The 21,359-nt window shown below is 45.5% G+C and overlaps 1 protein-coding gene across 1 annotated transcript; it reads left to right on the forward strand.

Moving 5' to 3' along the window:
• Window positions 1-21: 21 nt before the first annotated feature.
• On the forward strand, window positions 22-21,359 carry LOC117057399 (vomeronasal type-2 receptor 26-like). Its single transcript, XM_033168242.1, has 9 exons — window positions 22-250; window positions 5,887-5,943; window positions 6,184-6,278; window positions 9,470-9,645; window positions 10,602-10,893; window positions 13,474-14,328; window positions 15,425-15,652; window positions 16,968-17,094; window positions 20,458-21,359. Exons 1-9 carry the CDS (start codon window positions 22-24, stop codon window positions 21,357-21,359), a joined length of 2,961 nt encoding a protein of 986 aa, XP_033024133.1.

Consider the following 21,359-nt stretch of genomic DNA (forward strand, 5'->3'; position numbering starts at 1 on the left):
ATCACTCCTGCAGGCTGCACCATGGCCTGCCTGCTGTCGCCAGTGTGCTACAGGCAACAGGCAAGCTGCAATGGAAGACATGGCAAGGCCATGGTAGGGGGGCACCGCTGCACTAGCAGAGGAACAAAGGAAGATGATGAGCACCTGACATATTTGGGAGCCTGCCACCCTGAGGCAACCACTTCACAGTGCCTCATAGACGAGCTGGTCCTGGGAGGTCATAATATGGGAGAAGAGGGTGATGAACAGAGTAGCTTACAAACATGCCCCTTTCTTCCTGATCTTTATTTCTTTGTTGGCTCAGTACCTGCCTACTGAGTGTTTTAATCCCCCCCCCTTTCCAAGACCCCACCATTTTGACACCAGCTTAAATAAGACAACCCTGGGATGCACACAGCTTTTAAATCTGTTGGGGGTTCAGCTTCTCCCTCTCCAGTCATCTGGTCAGTCATTTGATGTATGGAGAGGGATAAATAATCTTCAACTGATCTGCATGAATTAAAGAAGAGGGACCTCTGTCATAGAGTTTTTGTTTGGTCAAGGAACTCTCCTCCAGGTGGATCTGAATAAGTTTTGGATTTAATAAAATAAAATAAAAGTATATCCATTGACTGGTTTAGGTCACAGTCTGATGGTACTTATTTCAGGGCATAGTGAGGTACAGGATTGCAGGGCATACTTCCAGACCAGGGGTGTACAACCTGTGGCCATGGAGTCAGAAAATCTAAGTAACTACCAGCCAGTTGCCAATCTCCATTTCTTGGGCAAGGTTCTTGAGTCGGTGGTCATGGACCAGATCCAGGTGACTTGGAGGAAACTGGTTTTCTAGATCAATCTCTGATTTTGTCACAGAAACAGCTTTGGTAGCTGTTATGTACTGAGTTGAATAGGATCCAAACTGCAGCAGTCTGATTGGTCCTAGAACAATAGGATTGAGATTGCAGCAGTCTGACTGGTCTCAGAACAATAGGATTGAGATTGCAGCAGTTTGACTGGTCCCAGAACAATAGGATTGAGATTGCAGGAGTCTGATTGGTCTGCAGGAGCCACCCAATCCAGCTCCAGGTGGAAGTGAATCCGCACTCTGATTGGCATACAGGAGTATCCCGGAATTAGCCAATCACGTGGGGCCCATTGTGTAAATAGTGTATATAAAGCAAACGTTTTGGGGAAACTACATTCCTCACTACTATGAGCTGAATAAAGAGCATGAAAATCACACTGGACTCCGAGTATCTTTCACTGGCGACGAGGATGGGATCCCGCTGAGCTGACTGCCACACACAGCACCGCAGCAACGCCACCTGCCGCACAGCTGCCTCGCACCGTGTATCCAGGCTTCAGCTCCGGGTCCCAAGGAACTCAAGATGGCAACGGACAGCAGCTTCTCGCCATTCAACCCAGCATCAGGAGACTGGGAAGGATACGCCACCCGTTTCACCTTTCTTCTAGAAGCTAAAGGGGTCACCAACGATGCCAAGAAGAAGGCGATATTCTTCAGCGTCTGCGGAGAGGAGACATTCGAAATCGCCCGGGCTCTCCTTGCGCCTGATGATGTCGCTACCGTTCCTTACAAAACAATAGTGGAACGGCTGAAGGGGCACTTCTCGCCACAGCCCTCGGTGGTGGCTCGTCGAAATGCCTTCTATGCAAAGCGGCAAGCCCCTGGGGAAACCATAACGGGGTTTGTGACCTCCCTCCGCCAAGCCGCTCGGTTCTGCAACTTCTCAGAGTTGGAGAACATGCTGCGTGACCGCCTCGTCGGTGGCCTGAGGGATGAGAAGCTGCAACGATGCCTCTATGCCAAGAAGGACCTAACATTCCAGGTCGCTCTGGAGGAGGCCCTGGCAACAGAAGCCGCCGAGAGGTCGATGCAAGAGGCACGGCCGAGCGTGCCGTCCCAACCAAGGGTCCACCACGAGGACCTCATCGACGATTCAGGATCAGACAGGGAGGAGGTGCACAGAGTACAGCGGCGCACTCAAGCCGTGCACACACCACAGCTGCCTCGACCAGAAGGAGGGAACTGCGCAAGCTGCGGGGAGAATCACGAGAGGAGGACCTGCCGTTTCCGCAATGCCGAGTGCAGGCAGTGCAGAAAATCAGGCCACATCGCCCGGGTGTGCCGGGCTCGGCCCATCCGACGCCAGGCATCAGATGACCACCCCAAGAGCCCCAGGTCCCGGGGCCCAACGCACCAAGGCAACTCGACGGAGACCACGGACTACCAGGTATACCAGTTGCCCCACCCCAACATAGAGAAAATTTATGTAGAGGTACAGATAGAGGGGGCCCCGTGCCGCATGGAGCTGGACACAGGTTCAACCCTATCCATAATCTCGGCACGGACTTTAAGGAAACTGTGCCCTAGTGGGGGTCCCAAACTCAGGCCGGCCCCATTCACCCTCCGGGACTTCCAGAAACGTAAGGTCCCCACAATGGGGATGGGGACCTTCAGGGTGCAATATCGAGGGCGGACGCGGCAACTGGACTTGCTCGTGGTCAAGGGCTCCTACGTTAGCTTACTGGGATTGGCATGGTTTGGACCACTGGGGCTAGCCGTCACCAGGGTGAACCGCACTAGTTTACAAGTGGATGTGGATGCCATATGCAAGGAGTTTCCGGGGGTTTTCGATGGGAAATTCGATGGGAATACAGGCCCCCCCATTGCCCTACAGCTGGACCCCACAGTACGACCTGTGAGGCTCAAGGCCCGCCGGGTCCCGTTTGCCCTGAAACCCCGCATAGACGAGGAATTGGACTGGCTCGTGGAGCAAGGAGTGCTGGAGCCTGTGCCTAATGCCACCTGGGAAACCCCGATCGTCACACCCGTCAAGCCTAATGGTTCGATCCGCATCTGCGCAGACTACAAATGTACCATAAACAAGGCCCTCACGGCCCACGCATACCCAGTGCCAGTGGTCAGCCATGTCCTCGCCACCCTGGCTGGGTCAAATTTTTTTGGCAAGCTGGACTTGGCCCAAGCCTATCAACAGCTGCCAGTAGATGAAGCCACAGCAGAGGCACAGACGATTGTGACACACAGGGGAGCGTTCAAGGTAAAGCGGCTGCAATTCGGTGTCAGTGTGGCACCAGGCATATTCCAGAATCTAATGGACTCTCTCCTTAAAGGGATTCCTGGCGTCACCCCCTTCTTCGATGATGTGTTGATTGCCGGGCCCATGGCAGAGGAGTTTGAGGATCGCCTTTGCACCGTTCTGCACCGTTTCCAGACAGCGGGTCTCAAGGTGAAGCGGGAAAAGTGTCTACTGGGAGTGCCTCAGGTGGACTTTCTGGGATTTATGGTGGATGCAGAAGGGGTCCACCCGACTGGGGACAAGGTACGGGCCATTTGTGATGCCCCAGCGCCCAAGGGCAAGACTGAACTTCAGGCCTTCTTGGGGCTATTGAACTTTTACCATGCCTTCCTTCCCCATAAGGCAGCAGTAGCAGAGCCCCTACACAGACTCCTGGACAAGCGGGCCCCTTGGGTGTGGGGCCAGCGCCAGGAGGCCGCATTCCAGGCAGTCAAGGACTTGCTCGTCTCAAACTCGGTCTTGGCACACTTCGACGAGAGGCTGCCGGTGGTGTTAGCATGTGACGCCTCACCCTACGGCATCGGTGCTGTCCTTGGACACCAACTCCCAGATGAAAGAGAGGTGCCAGTGGCATACTTTTCCCAGACACTCACCACAGCTGAGCGCAACTACTCGCAAATCGACAAGGAAGGTCTGGCAATCGTGAAGGGAGTAAAAAAATTCCACGATTTCTTGTACGGGCGCCCCTTTACCGTGGTGACTGATCACAAGCCGTTGCTTGGTTTGTTTGCCCCCGAAAAGCAGACCCCCCAAGTGCTGTCTCCTCGCGTCCTCAGGTGGTCAATTTTCCTTGCCGGCTACCAGTATGCACTGATTCACCGCCCTGGGAAAGCGATGGGCCACGCAGACGCCCTCAGCAGGCTACCACTACCAGAAACAGGCCCCGACCCAGCACCCGCACAAGAGGTTATGAGCCTGGAGCTGCTTCCCGACCGCCCTATTCAGGCACAAGAAGTTGCACACCATTCCAAGAAAGATAGGGTCATCTCCCGGGTCCTGGACTGGGTGTGGAGGGGATGGCCCAGCAGCAGCCCCGGGCCAGAATTCGCTGGCTACACAACCCGCAAACATGAACTGTCGGCCCACAAGGGGTGCCTGTTATGGGGAAGCAGGGTCGTCGTTCCTGAGCCCCTTCGCAAAAGGGTCCTTGCAGCCCTACACGAGACACACCCAGGGGTAGTGAGAATGAAGGCCCTCGCCAGGAGTTATGTATGGTGGCCAGGGATTGACGGAGAGATAGAGACCTGGGTCAAACACTGCCAGGCCTGCCAAGAATCCCGCCCAGATCCCCCAAGGTCCCCAGTGCAGTCCTGGGAGTCCGCCCGAGCACCATGGTCACGCCTGCACATGGACTTTGCGGGCCCCTTCCAGGGGAAAACATTCTTCATAGTGGTGGACTCCTACACCAAATGGCTGGAAGTCGCACTGGTACCATCCACTTCTACGTCCGCAGCCATCCGGGTACTACGCAGGCTGTTTGCAACCCATGGACTCCCTGACACTCTCGTCTCAGACAACGGAACCGCATTTACGTCAGAAGAATTCCAGACCTTCACAGCGCAGAATGCCATCCGCCACATCCGCTCAGCACCATTCCACCCTGCCACCAATGGCCAAGCAGAGCGCATGGTGCGGACCACCAAGGACACCCTACGCCGCATGACGCAAGGGGACTGGGAGTACCGCCTTGCCACATTCCTTCTAGCACAGCACAGCACCCCCAGCTCAACGACTGGCCGGAGCCCCGCTGAACTACTAATGGGCCGGCGCCTCGCAATCAGACTGGACCGCCTCCACCCTGACAGAGCTCAGGATGAGGTAGTGGTGGGGGAAGGCAGGAACCCCCGGACCTTTGTGGCCCAGGATCCAGTGTACGCAAAGAATTTTGGGGCAGGCCCAGCATGGGTACCCGCCACAGTCACCAGGGTGACGGGCCCCGTCTCATACGAGGTGCTAACAGAGGGGGGGCAATGCTGGCGCCGCCACTGCGACCAGCTACGGCGACGATTCCCAGGAGAAAACCAGGAGGAGGACAGGTCAGAGGAGTCCCAAGGGAACAGTGGGGCATTGAGACCCGTAGAGCAGGAGGGGCCGGCAGGGGAGGCAGAATCAGTAAATACTGAGAGGACCCGTGAGGCCAAAAGGGCACCGGAACCAGAGCCACGACAGAGCGAGCTGGTTGCGCCAGACCAAACAGCCCCATCACAACCAGCAGCCTTGGAACACGAGCCTGAACCAGAACCCCTGACCATGGAACAGCCCAGGCCGCAACGCACTATGGATTGAGGACTATGGATGCAACCTCCCAGGCAGGACTGGAACTTAGAGGGGAGGGGTGTTATGTACTGAGTTGAATAGGATCCAAACTGCAGCAGTCTGATTGGTCCTAGAACAATAGGATTGAGATTGCAGCAGTCTGACTGGTCTCAGAACAATAGGATTGAGATTGCAGCAGTTTGACTGGTCCCAGAACAATAGGATTGAGATTGCAGGAGTCTGATTGGTCTGCAGGAGCCACCCAATCCAGCTCCAGGTGGAAGTGAATCCGCACTCTGATTGGCATACAGGAGTATCCCGGAATTAGCCAATCACGTGGGGCCCATTGTGTAAATAGTGTATATAAAGCAAACGTTTTGGGGGAACTACATTCCTCACTACTATGAGCTGAATAAAGAGCATGAAAATCACACTGGACTCCGAGTATCTTTCAGTAGCCCTGCATGATGACCTCTGTCCAGAGAGAGACAGAGATAATGTGTCCCTGTTAATACCCCTTGACCTTTTGCAGTTTCTGATAACATTGACCTTGGTATCCTTCTGAAGCAGCTGTCCGAGTTAGGAGCAGGTGGTACCACTTTGCAGTTGTTCTGTGCCTACTTGGAGGGTCATTTCCATAGATTGATGCTTGAGGAGTACTCTTCAGCCTTGTGGAGCCTTCCATGTGGAGTTCCTCGGGGTTCAATTTTATCCCCCAAACTGTTTAACATCTACATGAAACCACCGAGCAGGGCCATCCAGAGTTTTGGAGTACATTGTCAGCAATATGCTGATGACCCACAGCTCTACTTTTCCTTTACATCTGCAGGTGAGGCAGTGGAAGTGCTGGGCCAATGTCTTGTTTCAGAAATGGATTGGATGAGATCCAATAAACGCAAACCAGATAAAACTGAGGGACTGCTAGTGAGTGTGTCCCTAGACTAGATGTATGGGAGGTTACATGCTCTTGACTCCATAAGAAGAAGAGAATATGTAGTTTGGGGATACTTCTGGATCCTTTGCTGTCACTTGGTTGGTGGGCAGCTGCTCCTCTTTCTGGATGGAGATAGCCTAACTACGGTTGCTATGCTCTGGCAACCTATATGTTAGATTACTGTAATGCTGTAATGGCTTGGGTCTCTCCCACACATGCGAGACAACTCTGTCAGTTAATTATTTAAGATTTATTAGCCAAATAACAAACCCCGGTCAGAGCTCAGCTAATCTTCATCATTCTCAGATAGCACAGTTGCCAGAACTAAGCTCTGTCCCCTTTTCCCCCAACAGAAAAACCTCCACCTTCTCTTCCTTTCCTTTTCACGCTTCTCATAAAGTCTCGTGATCCTTTATTATATATTTTTTTTGAAGAGAAAGGATTATGATTGAATGATGTATGTATAATCTATCTGATTTTGTTTTGATTGTTTGGTTGTATGTTGGTGGATGTTGTTATAAACCCAATAAAAAGATTTAAAAAAAAAAAAAAAAGTCTCGTGATCCTATGAGATTTTGGAGAGGGCACTGCTTGTATTTCTGGGTCTGAGTCACTGTCTGGGCTGACAAGCTGCATTCTGTCACTCTGGCTCACACTTCCATTATCCCTCTGCCCAGAGATCAAGTCACGACTCCTCCTTGCTGCTTCTCCCTCCCCTCTGCATTCCATTCTAATCTGCTCTCTCTCTATGCCAGCATTCTCATTCCCTGTTAGTGAATGAACAAATGCATTATACATATGGTTGCCTCTGAATTCGGTTCTGAAGTTGATGCAGAATTCAGTGCCTAGGTTGCTCACTAGGCCAAGATTATTGGAGCATATTGCACTGATACTGGCCTGACTGCACTGGCTGCCAATTTTTTTCTGGACACAGTTGAAAGTGCTGGTCTTGACCTATATTGCCTTAAACAGCTCAGGACCACAATACATCAAGGACTGCCTCTCTCTAATGTATATGAAGTGACCCGGATCTGACAATCATAATCTGAGACTCTTCCTTGTGTGCTTCCTCCATGAGAGGTCCACGAGAATGGGCCACTTCTGTGGTGCTACCCATTTGTGGAGGCCCACCTGACACCTTCATTATATATATTTAGGCTGTTCTCCAGGTGTCATGGACTTGAAGACACTCGAACTTAGAACGTAAGGGAGAAACGTGCTAAGAGGATGGCACGCGTGGCAAATCCACACCGTGAACAACTCCTACTAGGGAACCAATGTCCCCACTGTGGAAGGGTACAAAATTGGCCTCCACAATCACTTACGGACTCATTGTTAAAACCGTCTTTATGTAAGACAATATTACTCAGTTATGTGTGATCACCAATGAAACATTATTCAAAAGTTTCAATTGTTTCTGGTGGATGGCACTTTAGTTGGTATTTTGTTGGGTATAAAGAAATAACTTAAAATGTGACTATATATGGAACCACAAACTCCTTGATGGATATCACCAGTGGAAGCATATAGTATTAAAAAATTAAATACGAAGGCCAATTGGCCAACATATAGACAATTATTAGAAGAGGAACAAGGAAAACTCAGATTAAAAACCTATGAAAAAATAAAGGAATATGAAGTGGACAGATGGCCTTATATACAGCTTAGAAGCATATTCAATTGAGATCAAAAGAAAGGCTTTTCAAAAGAAGATTCGAAATTTAACAATATAGTGATAAAGAATAACAAGAAACTGTTATCTAAAACATATAATCTGTTTCTAGACTGGGAATTAATGGAGGAAGAAGTAAAGGAAACAATGATTTAATGGTCGCAAGATCTTGGGCAAACCTAGAGCAGTGGGGGAAATTCTGGAAGGAAGATATAAGATTTACCGCCTCATATACAATCAAATAAAACTTTGTTAAAATGTTCCATAGGTGGTACTTAATGCCAATTAAGCTGTCCAAGATTTACAAAATGAAATCCAACCTCTACTGGAGATGCGGCGGAGAAATAGGAACAACAATACATATGTGGTAGAGGTGTGAGGAGATTAAGTAATTTTGGATAGTAGTACATGAAGAAATGAAGAAGATGTTGAAAATATCATTAACAAAGAAGCCAGAGGCATATCTCCTTGGACTGTTAGATGAATAGCTACCGGGGGGGGGGGGGGTTCTATGTGCAAGCACAGCTGCTAGAGTAGTGATAGCTACAAAATGGAAATCACAGAATATACCTACAAAGGAGGAATGGATTTGTAAGCTAAATGAATATCTAAACTTGGCAAAATTAACTGCTATAATAAGAAATCAATCAAACCAAAAATTTGAAAAAATAGTGGAAATGCTATGAGGACTATATGGCAAAACAATGTTAAAAATATATATGCTAGTATGCCTAGACTAAAATGTGAAATATGTGACAGAAGAGAATTCAGTAAAGAAAGAATATAGAAATAATAATTAAAAAAACTGGGGAAGATCACAGAATGCAAAGAATATTGTAATATATGTACTGGAAGGAAATCGAGCGGGGGTGGAGGGAAGTAAGGGGAGAGAGAAAAGAACAAACAAGAGAGATTGAGGATATAGAAAGAGGGGGGGAGGGAAAATAGAGGTGGAATTGACAGATTTCTAATGTAATGTATTATAATACAAGAGAAAACTAATAAATAAAATGCAAAAAAAAATGTGATTCTTCTTTTGTCTTATTCTTAAGGCCTCATTTTTTTGAAAGCCGTTTGGCACTTTGTACATGCCTGTTGAGGGTGGCCAAATAAGATTTCTCCTGAGAAAGGGGAAAACATGCTGTTTTTCATCCTTCCTGAAATGTCTCAGGGAACTTTTATCTCTGAGTAGGTGATTATCTCCCCTCTAATTACCAAATGAAATAGGATTGTTTCTGTCTCTTCATACAGTCCATAGGGAATTCCAGTGACTACCAAAACAATGAACCAAGCCTGAAGCATAGAGTTTATATTCTATGTGCCGTTTAGAAGTAGAGAGCAACAGCATTCAGAGTGCTGTTTCTTTACAATGTACACTCCTAGCTTTGAATATGTCTGATGAGTCCTCATTTAATTCAAATCTTTATTTTGGAAGAAATGAGCTAGTTGCTGGTAGAAAGATCTCCATGGAATATGGTTCTCATTATGGTGCTCTTACTGCCCCTTCAGATGGGGTGCAATGTTCCTTTGCCTCAGTGCACTTCCAGGGAACGTGTTCATGAACTTCACAGGTACTATCAGTCAGGAGACCTCATCACTGCCGTCATCCTTCCTCAGATCTACATCCTTTCAAGTTGCTTATCCTTTGAGAAACCACCATCTGATGAAGACGTTGATGGCCTCCTGTAAATAGATTTTGTTTTTGTTTTTTTAATGTATTAAAAAAACTTGTTTGCTTTAACTGTATTAAAAAACTTAATGTTATCAAGTAGGTTACTGGTGGTAAAAAATTCTCTTTCTTTACTGTTTTCTAATATGAAGATAATCAGTGCTTTTTTTCTGTGGGGACACAGGGAGACGCATACCCCTAAACATTTTGTGAATCTAAGTTTGGCCTCATTGAGGGGCAGTATTTCAATATGAGTAGGAAAATGAGAGCACCCCTAAACATTTGGGGGGGAACACTGAAGATAAAAGATTTTCTGCTTCTTATTCCTCATTTTCTAATACAGAAATGCATTACAAGTTACATGTCCCTAACCATCAAGCCAATGTAAATACATCAATGTAGGCTTCATTCTGGATGCCATGCATGTGTGTGTGAGAGAGGGCTAGTTATGATTACCTATTGAGCCTTGATAGGTGCTTAAGAGTTTCTGAGACGGGAGTTGTACGGTCTATTTCTCAAACATTTCTTGAAGTGAGATATCTAAACCTAATTCATAAAGATCCGGCTGAACATCTGAAGAGGGGTCTGGTGAATATTAAATTTGTTTGTGAATATCATATTCAGTTGGAAGAGGTGAAGGTGAAAACTCTTTTGGGGACCAGGGACTGTATGCTCCCACCCCAGCAACTCTGTGTGTACAGAGTGAAGAGGGTTAACTTCTACATGTGTTTGGTGATTAGGAAGAATTCCGGACTCCAAAGAGGGGTCTAAGCATGTTCTGCCACATGCATTTAGAAACATCACTCAGACCATTATAGTACAGCCACGAAAACTAGGAGCGGAGGAGTCATGGGTGGTTCTTGTGGGTGTTGGAGATGCCACTCTCCCCAGTCGCACACTGAATTGCTTTATTTTGCGAATAAAATATTCTGAACTAATGCACTGTGACACTGCACGATGATTTCACTACAGGGTACTGACTCAGGGCTACCAACACATCCTGGCCTTGGTATTTGCTGTAAAGGAGATCAATGCAAATCCCTGGATATTGCCCAATGTCAGCCTGGGCTTTGATGTCTATAATAGTGAGTTCAGGGCACGATGGACTTACCTTGCTTCAATGGAGCTTCTCTCCACACAAGGCATATTCACCCCTAACTATAAATGTGGCATCAAGAACAACCCAGTAGCAGTCATTGGGGGTCCAGACTCTGAAACTTGTTTCCATATGGCAACTACTCTGTCCACCTACAAGATTCCGCAGGTAAGAGTTGCATCTGTAACATTAAGAAGCTATTCAAAAGTTTCTTTCCTATAAGATGTGCTTTGCTCTTTTGGCAGGATTGTACCAAAGAATCACAATGCATACATCTGAAGGAAAGTTTTTAGTTTGTGATGTATTGTGTTTTTAATATTTTTTGTTGGGAGCCGTCCAGAGGGGCTGGGGCAACCCAGTCAGATGGGCAGCATATAAATTATTATTATTATTATTATTATTATTATTATTATTATTATTATTATGCTTAAATTCTGGCCATAAAAAGTCCTGATCTCATACAGACTGTGTGTGAAAAACAAGCACAGAAACCTTAATAATATTTGATAAATTCATTTATGATTGTTCAGGGAACCAATATAACAATGAGGACATTCCTATACTATGTAACCTCCATTATTGTCAATCAAGGCTTCAGTTTTAGGGCCACTTGATGCATTCACAAATATATTTCCCCACTGTTCTTAAGATTGGAGGAAAAACTTCATGCAACTGGATGCATTCACAAATATATTTCCCCACTGTTCTTAAGATTGGAGGAAAAACTTCATGCAACTGGATGCTTTACCATTCTGACAAACAAACCATTGACTAGCCAATATGAGCAGGATAGGGGAACTGTTAAACTTCAGCCAGCATCATCACATGCCAGAATTTCTTTTGCAATGAAATTCATCCCTGAATCTCCGCACAGGGAAATCATTACAATGGGGAAAACTGCCTCCCCACGGTTTCTAATCTTTGGCTGGTCTATTCTTTGGCTGCTATCAAATAGTTCCTCGGGAGCAAGGGTCCCGCTCTGAGCAAGTTCAAGGTATAGGTAACTGTTGGGAAGAGCAGAGTGTGCACCCTAAGTGGGTCAACAATGATGCTTGGTAGGGAGGACAATGTGTTAGACAAAGGAACAGAGTGAAAATATTTTAGAATAAGTTTCAGAATGTCAATAGGCAGAGAATTCTGGTGCAATTGGGAGTATTACTGTTTAGTTTATATTTTTGTTGTGGTTAACTGTTCACACACTTGAAGTTTCAAGCAGTACAGGCATTACAATTTTCCACCACTGTACATTGTAATACTTATTAGCTACAACTTACAGTACATGGTCATTTTAAGATATCACAGCACTACAGCCCCTGTGTTTTTTAAATTTGAGAAGAATATGGGATATGAATTTCTTTGCAGTGGAAAGCAATATCCAAATTTCAGTGTTTTTAAATTGGGCTTTTATAAAACTTCCCACTTCTGTCCTAATGCTGATCTTCATGGGAAGTGGGCATGAAGGACTGATATTTTTGAGGAAGTCACACTGCGCGTGCTCTGTAAACATGACTCTGAATATAGATGAGACTTATAATAATTCTGTTGTTGCTGCTGGCAGGACAGGAGATTGTTGTTGTTGTTGTTCAGTCGTTCAGTCATGTCCGACTCTTCGTGACCCCATGGACCAGAGCTCGCCAGGCACGCCTATCCTTCACTGCCTCTCGCAGTTTGGCCAAACTCTTGTTAGTAGCTTCGAGAACACTGTCCATCCATCTCACATCTCTGTCATCCCCTTCTCCTTGTGCCCTCCATCTTTCCCAACATCAGGGTCTTTTCTAGGGAGTCTTCTCTTCTCATGAGGTGGCCAAAGTACTGGAGCCTCAACTTCAGGAACTGTCCTTCTAGTGAGCACTCAGGGCTGATTTCTTTGAGAATGGATAGGTTTGATCTTCTTGCAGTCCATGGGACTCTCAAGAGTCTCCTCCAGCACCATAATTCAAAAGCATCAATTCTATGGCGATCAGCCTTCTTTATGGTCCATCTCTCACTTCCATACATTACTACTGGGAAAACCATAGCTTTAACTATACGGACCTTTGTCGGCAAGGTGATGTCTTTGCTTTTTAAGATGCTGTCTAGGTTTGTCATTGCTTTTCTCCCAAGAAGCAGGCGCCTTCTAATTTCGTGACTGCTGTCACCATCTGCAGTGATCATGGAACCCAAGAAAGTGAAATCTCTCACTGCCTCCATTTCTTCCCCTTCTATTTGCCAGGAGGTGATGGGACCAGTGGCCATGATCTTAGTTTTTTTTTTATGTTGAGCTTCAGACCATATTTAGCACTCTCTTCTTTCACCCTCATTAAAAGGTTCTTTAATTCTTCCTCACTTTCTGCCATCAAGGTAGTATCATCAGCATATCTGAGGTTGTTGATGTTTTTTCTGGCAATCTTAATTCCGGTTTGGGATTCATCCAGTGCAGCCTTTCACATGATGAATTCTGCATATAAGTTAAATAAGCAGGGAGACAATATACAGCCTTGTCGTACTCCTTTCCCAATTTTGAACCAATCAGTTGTTCCATATCCAGTTCTAACTGTGGCTTCTTGTCCCACATAGAGATTTCTCAGGAGACAAATGAGGGGATCCGGCACTCCCATTTCTTTAAGAACTTGCCATAGTTTGCTGTGGTCGACACAGTCAAATACTATGAACAAATTATTCAAACAGTGTTACAGTGTAACAAGGAAAACACTTTCTGGAGATTTATCATGGAAATGTCATGTTTTCCTTTTCATTTATTTTCTATAGCTCAGATATGGTTCTCATTCAATTATGAAACATGGCAACCAAGGTGTTTTCTTCCACCAATTGTTCCCACATAGCAATCATCAGTATATGGGCATCCTCAGGTTGTTGTTGCATTTCAGTTGGATTTGGATTGGGGTCATTTCCCTAGAAGATGAAAATGGAGAGTTGTTTGTACAGAATGTGCTTCCCAAGTATTCCCAGAATGGTATCTGCTTTGAGTTCATAGAAAGATGCTCCAAAAAAGCTTTTTCTACTGATACCGCTGAAATAATCTCAGACTGGATTCCACTGTCTCATCGCATTATGGGAAGCAGCGTAACTGCTGTGGTCGTATATGGTGAAGTCCACACAATGATGAGTTTGAGAGCCTTGATCCAGCTACCGCAATTTGAAGATATACCAGTCAAAACAAAAGTCTGGATTATGACAGCCCAAATGGATTTCTCATCTCTTCCCTTTCAAAGAGGCTGGGGAATAGATTTCATCCATGGCTCTTTATCCTTTGCCATTCATTCAAAGGACATATTGGAATTCCAGAAATTTCTCCAGATCAGAAACCACCTCTCAGAAAAAGGAGATGGCTTTGTCAGGCATTTCTGGGGACATGCATTTGAATGCTTCTTCCCCACATCTGATACAGAAATAATGGATGGGCAAATCTGCACTGGGGAGGAGAAACTGGAGGCTCTTCCGGCTTCTGTTTTTGAAATGAGCATGACTGGCCACAGCTACAACATCTACACTTCAGTATATGTTGTGGCACATGCTTTGCATAACATGCACACATCCAAATGCAAACATGGAGCAAGGGCAGATAAAACGAAGTGTATGCTTCTGAATCAAAAGCCATGGAAGGTAATGTCTTGAACATACTAATACAGACTAAGGCTCACCAACAGTCCAAATACCATCTTAAAACTTCTGTTATACCAGGGGTAGGCAACCTAAGGCCCGGGGTCCAGATCTGGTCCAGTCGCCTTCTAAATCCACCCTGAGGTTGGTCCGTGAATCAGTGTGTTTTTACATGAGTAGAATGTGTCCTATTATTTAAAATGCATCTCTGGGTTACTTGTGGGGCATAGGAATTCGTTCACCCCCCCCCCAAAGAAAAATGCAGTCCGGCCCACCACATGGTCTGAGAAATGGTGGACTGGCCCACAGATGAGAAAGGTTGCTGACCCCTGGTTTATACCATGCTTGGGATCTGGGTTTCTCATAAGAACAGGAGGGCTCTCCCTTCAGCATCCTGTTCCCACTGGTATTAAGAGGCAGAGGGTGGATCTACACTTGTTGTTTATAATGTTAATAATGTGTTATTAATATGCGACAACAGATGCCGCTGCAGAGCAGCAATAGGGAAACTGCATGTTAAACATTATAGAACGATATCTATATATATAAAACACAAGTGTCTCTGCGTCCAGTCCCTGTGTCTCTGGTTTTGCGCTACTGCGCATGTGCCCCACTGACACAGGGATTGGATGGAGAGAGATCGGGCGTGAGCAGCATCGGCAGTTTAAGCAGGCGGTTGAATCCGAACACCGAGGCTGCAGAGGAGGAGGGGATGCCGAGAAGGGAGGCCACGCTGCCGCTCTCGCTGCTGAAATCCGAGCCTCAAAGACTAGCGGCCCGGGAGTGGCCCAGAGCAGCCCGCCCCCTCCCCTCTCTTCTCCACCTCACCACACACCACCCCCTTGCGACGGACGCCCTCCGACGGCACCCAGCCGTGGCGCCTCACGCTCTTTTCCCTTTCTCTCTCTCTGGTCCTCATAGGTAGGGATGATGGGGGTTGTAGTCCAGAAACAGCTGGAGAGCCAAGTTTGGCCACCATTGGTCTAGACAGATAAGCCTGTCAACAGCTTGTAGCAAAGCTGTTAACTGCATTCCTGCAGTGAAAAGTATCACCATCCTGTCGTATAGTTGCATCCTTATCATTCTCTGCCTCTTTCAGCTCCATTCCTTTCTGAGATCTGTCTCTTTTAACAACGGTGCGGGAGAAAAGGTTTCTTTTGACCAAGATGGGAATTTAGAAGCTGGATTCGATATTATCAACTGGATCACATTCCCAAACCAGTCCTTCCACAGAGTCAAGGTTGGAAAGATAGAGCCACAGACTCTCCCAGATAAAGTATTCACCATCCATGAAGATGTGATTGTGTGGCCCAGAACATTCAATCAGGTAGGTTCTTGGGCATACAGATGGTGGTATAAACACTAGCTGTGAAAGGGTTCAGTGCCCAGAGGCCAAAACAGTCTTTATCTCTGGTAAAAGCAATTCAGACCACAATTTTCAGTATCAACTTCTCAGATCTCAGAATACTAGAATCCTATAAATGTTGCATGCCCTTTCTTTCATTTGAACTAACCTTGGATTTGCATGGGAATTTAATGTAAGTAATCAGCTGCAGTTAAGTTTCATATAATAAGCAATAAATAAATAAATAAATAAATAACATTTCAATAGACCAAAAAAAAAAAAGAAATAAATGTCCCATGGATCCAAGGAAGCAAATATGTCAATCACAGAATAATTGGTTCATCTTTGAAACATTTTTTCTTAACATTTCAATTTCAGCTTTATGAAATGTTATTCCAGCCTTCATAATATGCCTTAATACTGGCAGATAATTCTTTATCTTCAAAATCTAATGAAGTGCATAAAGTTAATGGCCCTCAGGTCCCATAGATTTCAAAGGGAACAAAATCCCAATGATTCCACGCAGGACACCACCTAATGCAGTTTTAAAAGTCAATATGTGATTACAGTGGTGCCCCGCAAGACAAAAATAATTCGTTCTACGAATTTTTTCGTATTGCGGTTTTTTCGTCTTGTGAAACGGCAATGACAGCCGCGCTTTCGCTAAACGAAAAAAAAAGACGAAAATTTTACGTCTTGCGAGGCAGCCCCATAGACTTTTTCGTCTAGCGGGGAAGCCTTCCGCAAGACGAATGCTTTCATCTAGCGAGTTTTTCGTCTAGCGAGGCATTCGTCTTGCGAGGCACCACTATACTTGAGGCTTAATTACGTGTTAGAAATGCTATAAAAAGCTGTCTTTAAAATAGTGTTGTCTTGGAACTCATATTTTTATTCCTGAGGTTCAACTCACCCACCCCCTTCAGAGAAGCCCCACTTTTTGCTACTTCTGCAATTGTTGGCCTTTTCCTAAACCTGCTGATACATACAATAATAGAAGGGTTCCTGAGGGACATCCAGTCCAACCTCCTGCAATGCATGACTCTCCTTGTGGTGTAGGAGTTGTTCCAAAAGTCCACTGAAAGAAAGTGCTCTCTAGAATAGTATCATTTAACCTTGGGTCCCCAGATATCATTCACAGCCAACTGAGCCAATGGTCAGTGACGAGGGGAAGTGCAGCTCAACAACATCTGGAGACCCAGGGTTGAAGAATACTGCTCTAGAACCATTAGTAATATAGGTCATTAGTAATATACGAAGTCCAAAGACTTAATGTTCTACCTCTTCTATTTACGGACAGGCACATCCCATTTCTCTGTGTAATGACAAATGTCATTTGGGTTATAGCAAAGCAATGAAGAAAGGGGAGCCATTTTGCTGCTATGATTGCTTTCCCTGTCCAGCTGGGGAAATTTCAAACCAGTCAGGTAAGAGATGCAGGACATAGCATTTAGCCCTGTTCCATGCCCAATAAGGACGGGATGCTTTTTCCTGGCGGCGCTGTGGCCCATAGATTTCAGCAAAATAGAGGGCAAGGTTTTGCCCAGTATCTTCCCTGTGTGATGGGATCATGGGGGAAAAGCTGTCCCATGAGCCCTTGCTGAAGAGGGGAGGGGAAAACCTATATATGCTTTTCTCGGAGCTCACAGCCATTTTGCTTTGAGAGCTTCCCATCCACCCACCTTTTGGTTAGAGCATTCACTGAGCAATTTTCGGTCGTTGGTAGACAGGGCTGGAAAGGATCCCCCCCACCCAACCTGATTGGCACTTGGTTGGGTTTTTTATTTGTTTTTGCCTTTCCCTCAGTGAAATTATGGCTTTCCTTGTTAGGCAGAAGAACATTGTTTGTATGAGGACAGAAATGGCATTGGTCAGGATCAACATAGTATGGGAGGCATAAAGGGCAGGAGGGGAGGATTGACCATGGGAAACCCAAGTGTGGGTTCGGCACCTGCCTGGTCGGAACCTGCACCCTGGTCCCCCAGGGAGACTTTGCTTGCTTGGCATACACCACAGCAAGGTCCAACACTTGCCGACTCCTGTCGTACAGGTTTGGAGCAATCGAAACCTGATGGATGTATTGCATCAACCTGGGGCTTGTGGAATGATGAAGTGATCCTGGGACCCAATACCATGCCAGCCCATGCCCAGCCTGTCAATAAAGAATTGGTCTGGTTTTATCCTATCCCCATTTTACAATTTGGTTATTTTGCTGCTCTCATGGGTAACATAATGCACCTGCCAGGGTCTCATCAGTACTTTGTTTTTGTATGATTTTAAATCCTTGGAGAGAAACAACTCCAATGAGCAAAACAAAATCGAAAATTCTTTCTAGTAGCACCTTAGAGACCAACTGAGTTTGTTCCTGGTATGAGCTTTCGTGTGCATGCACACTTCTTCAGATACACTGAAACAGAAGTCACCAGATCCTTAGATATAGTGGGGGAGTGGGGAGGGGTATTACTCAGAAGGGTGGTGGGAATGGGTGATAGGCTGATAAGTGTGGAAAACCTGTTGACGACTCTAAACGGCTGCAATTAGTCTAGCAGGGAAGGGGTGAGATGGCTAAAGATGGCTTTGTTATGTATAATGAGATAAGAATCCAATGTCTTTGTTCAAACCAGGTTTCTCCATGGTTTTAAGTTTGGTGATGAGTTGCAATTCAGCCACTTCTCTTTCCAGTCTATTTCTGAAATTTCTTTGTATTAAGACAGCTACTTTGAGATCTTTTATAGAATGTCCTGGGAGATTGAAGTGTTCTCCTACTGGTTTCTCTGTCTTGTGATTCCTGATATCAGATTTATGTCCATTTATCCTTTGGCGTAGGGTTTGGCCTGTTTGTCCAATATAGAGAGCTGAAGGGCACTGTTGGCATTTGATTGCATACACAATGTTGGAAGATGAGCAATTAAATAGTCCTGAGATGGTGTGTTTGATGTTGTTGGGACCAGTTCAAAACAAAATCGAAAATTCTTTCTAGTAGCACCTTAGAGACCAACTGAGTTTGTTCCTGGTATGAGCTTTCGTGTGCATGCACACTTCTTCAGATACACTGAAACAGAAGTCACCAGATCCTTAGATATAGTGGGGGAGTGGGGAGGGGTATTACTCAGAAGGGTGGTGGGAATGGGTGATAGGCTGATAAGTGTGGAAAACCTGTTGACGACTCTAAACGGCTGCAATTAGTCTAGCAGGGAAGGGGTGAGATGGCTAAAGATGGCTTTGTTATGTATAATGAGATAAGAATCCAATGTCTTTGTTCAAACCAGGTTTCTCCATGGTTTTAAGTTTGGTGATGAGTTGCAATTCAGCCACTTCTCTTTCCAGTCTATTTCTGAAATTTCTTTGTATTAAGACAGCTACTTTGAGATCTTTTATAGAATGTCCTGGGAGATTGAAGTGTTCTCCTACTGGTTTCTCTGTCTTGTGATTCCTGATATCAGATTTATGTCCATTTATCCTTTGGCGTAGGGTTTGGCCTGTTTGTCCAATATAGAGAGCTGAAGGGCACTGTTGGCATTTGATTGCATACACAATGTTGGAAGATGAGCAATTAAATAGTCCTGAGATGGTGTGTTTGATGTTGTTGGGACCAGAAAACAAAATCGAAAATTCTTTCTAGTAGCACCTTAGAGACCAACTGAGTTTGTTCCTGGTATGAGCTTTCGTGTGCATGCACACTTCTTCAGATACACTGAAACAGAAGTCACCAGATCCTTAGATATAGTGGGGGAGTGGGGAGGGGTATTACTCAGAAGGGTGGTGGGAATGGGTGATAGGCTGATAAGTGTGGAAAACCTGTTGACGACTCTAAACGGCTGCAATTAGTCTAGCAGGGAAGGGGTGAGATGGCTAAAGATGGCTTTGTTATGTATAATGAGATAAGAATCCAATGTCTTTGTTCAAACCAGGTTTCTCCATGGTTTTAAGTTTGGTGATGAGTTGCAACAAAGCCATCTTTAGCCATCTCACCCCTTCCCTGCTAGACTAATTGCAGCCGTTTAGAGTCGTCAACAGGTTTTCCACACTTATCAGCCTATCACCCATTCCCACCACCCTTCTGAGTAATACCCCTCCCCACTCCCCCACTATATCTAAGGATCTGGTGACTTCTGTTTCAGTGTATCTGAAGAAGTGTGCATGCACACGAAAGCTCATACCAGGAACAAACTCAGTTGGTCTCTAAGGTGCTACTAGAAAGAATTTTCGATTTTGTTTTGACTATGGCAGACCAACACGGCTACCCACCTGTAACTCCAATGAGGTTGTTGTGAAGGAAATGGTTTTCTAGGAGATGAATTGCTTCCTCCACATGGTTTTCTGCAAGTGTGTGCATATTATCCATTCTGTTCCTGAGCCATTCTCTGCTCTCTTCAATTTGATCTGTGATTTGAATTCTGAGCTGCTTTGCTTAAAAAGCATCTCCGTGGTTTCCCATTCACGGTGATGAAGGATATAAAAATAGCTATACCTTCCCCCTATTTTGCCAAAGTGGATACAGGCACAGCAGCCCCTTCAGAGAGCATTTAGCCTGTCAGTTTGCAGACAAATAGGATGAGGAGGATTTTGCTGTTTTAGTTTTCTAGCAAAACCCATGGATCGATTGAAATATAGGCACATAGGAAAACAAAAAGGTGATAAGGGCCAGGGTGCATTTGGGGGTGGGGTATTGACATTACACTTGATTTAAAAGGGGGGACCACAACCTTTCTTCATTGGCCCCCACGTACAGCCAATTTACACCCTTGTTATTAAAAATGAAAGACATTTGAAATATGTTTCTTTTACAGATATGAATGATTGTTTACAATGCCCAGAAGACCAGTATCCAAATAATCTCCAGGATTCATGCATTCTGAAATACATAAGTTATTTGTCTTATGAAGAACCATTGGGGATCAGTTTGACAATTGCTGCACTCTCTTTTTCTTTCATCACAGTTTGGGTACTTCAGATTTTCATTAAGCACCAGGACACTCCCATAGTCAAAGCCAACAACCGGAGCCTCACTTACACTCTCCTTTTCTCCCTCTTGCTCTCTTTCCTTTGTACTTTGTTATTCATAGGTCGACCTGAAAAAGTAGTATGTCTCCTTCGACAATCTGTTTTTGGTGTCATTTTCTCCACTGCAGTTTCTTGTGTGTTGTCCAAAACAACAATAGTGGTCTTAGCTTTCATGGCTACCAAACCAGGGTCCAGAATAAGAAGCTGGATGGGGAAACAACTGGCCACCTCCATTGTTCTTTCCTGCTCCATGATTCAAACCACCATTTGCATTGTGTGGCTCTCAACCTTTCCCCCATTCCCAGATTTGGACATGCACTCCATGACTAAAGAAATTGTACTGGAATGTAATCAAGGATCAGTCAGTATGTTTTATTGTGTCCTGAGCTATATGGGTTTCCTGGCCATTGTCAGCTTCACTGTGGCCTTCTTAGCCAGGAAGTTGCCTGACAGTTTTAATGAAGCCAAGTTCATCACCTTCAGCATGCTGGTCTTTTGCAGTGTGTGGTTGTCCTTTGTTCCAACTTACTTGAGTACCAAGGGCAAATACATGGTGGCTGTGGAGATCTTCTCCATTTTAGGCTCCACTGCTGGTTTATTAGGCTGCATCTTTTCCCCAAAATGCTATATTATTTTACTGAGGCCTGAACTGAACAGCAGAGAACAGCTAATGGGGAAAAAGAGATAA

This window comes from Lacerta agilis, chromosome 14 (genome assembly GCF_009819535.1).
Source record: "Lacerta agilis isolate rLacAgi1 chromosome 14, rLacAgi1.pri, whole genome shotgun sequence".
NCBI classification, from domain to species: domain Eukaryota; kingdom Metazoa; phylum Chordata; class Lepidosauria; order Squamata; family Lacertidae; genus Lacerta; species Lacerta agilis.

Excerpts from the sequence above, each read along its gene's own strand:
- LOC117057399 (XM_033168242.1), top strand. The coding sequence starts at position 22 with ATGGCCTGCCTGCTGTCGCCAGTGTGCTACAGGCAACAGGCAAGCTGC. Across the intron at positions 10,894-13,473 it reads CCACCTACAAGATTCCGCAG|CTCAGATATGGTTCTCATTC; the intron begins GTAAGAGTTGCA and ends TATTTTCTATAG. Across the intron at positions 14,329-15,424 it reads TGAATCAAAAGCCATGGAAG|CTCCATTCCTTTCTGAGATC; the intron begins GTAATGTCTTGA and ends TGCCTCTTTCAG.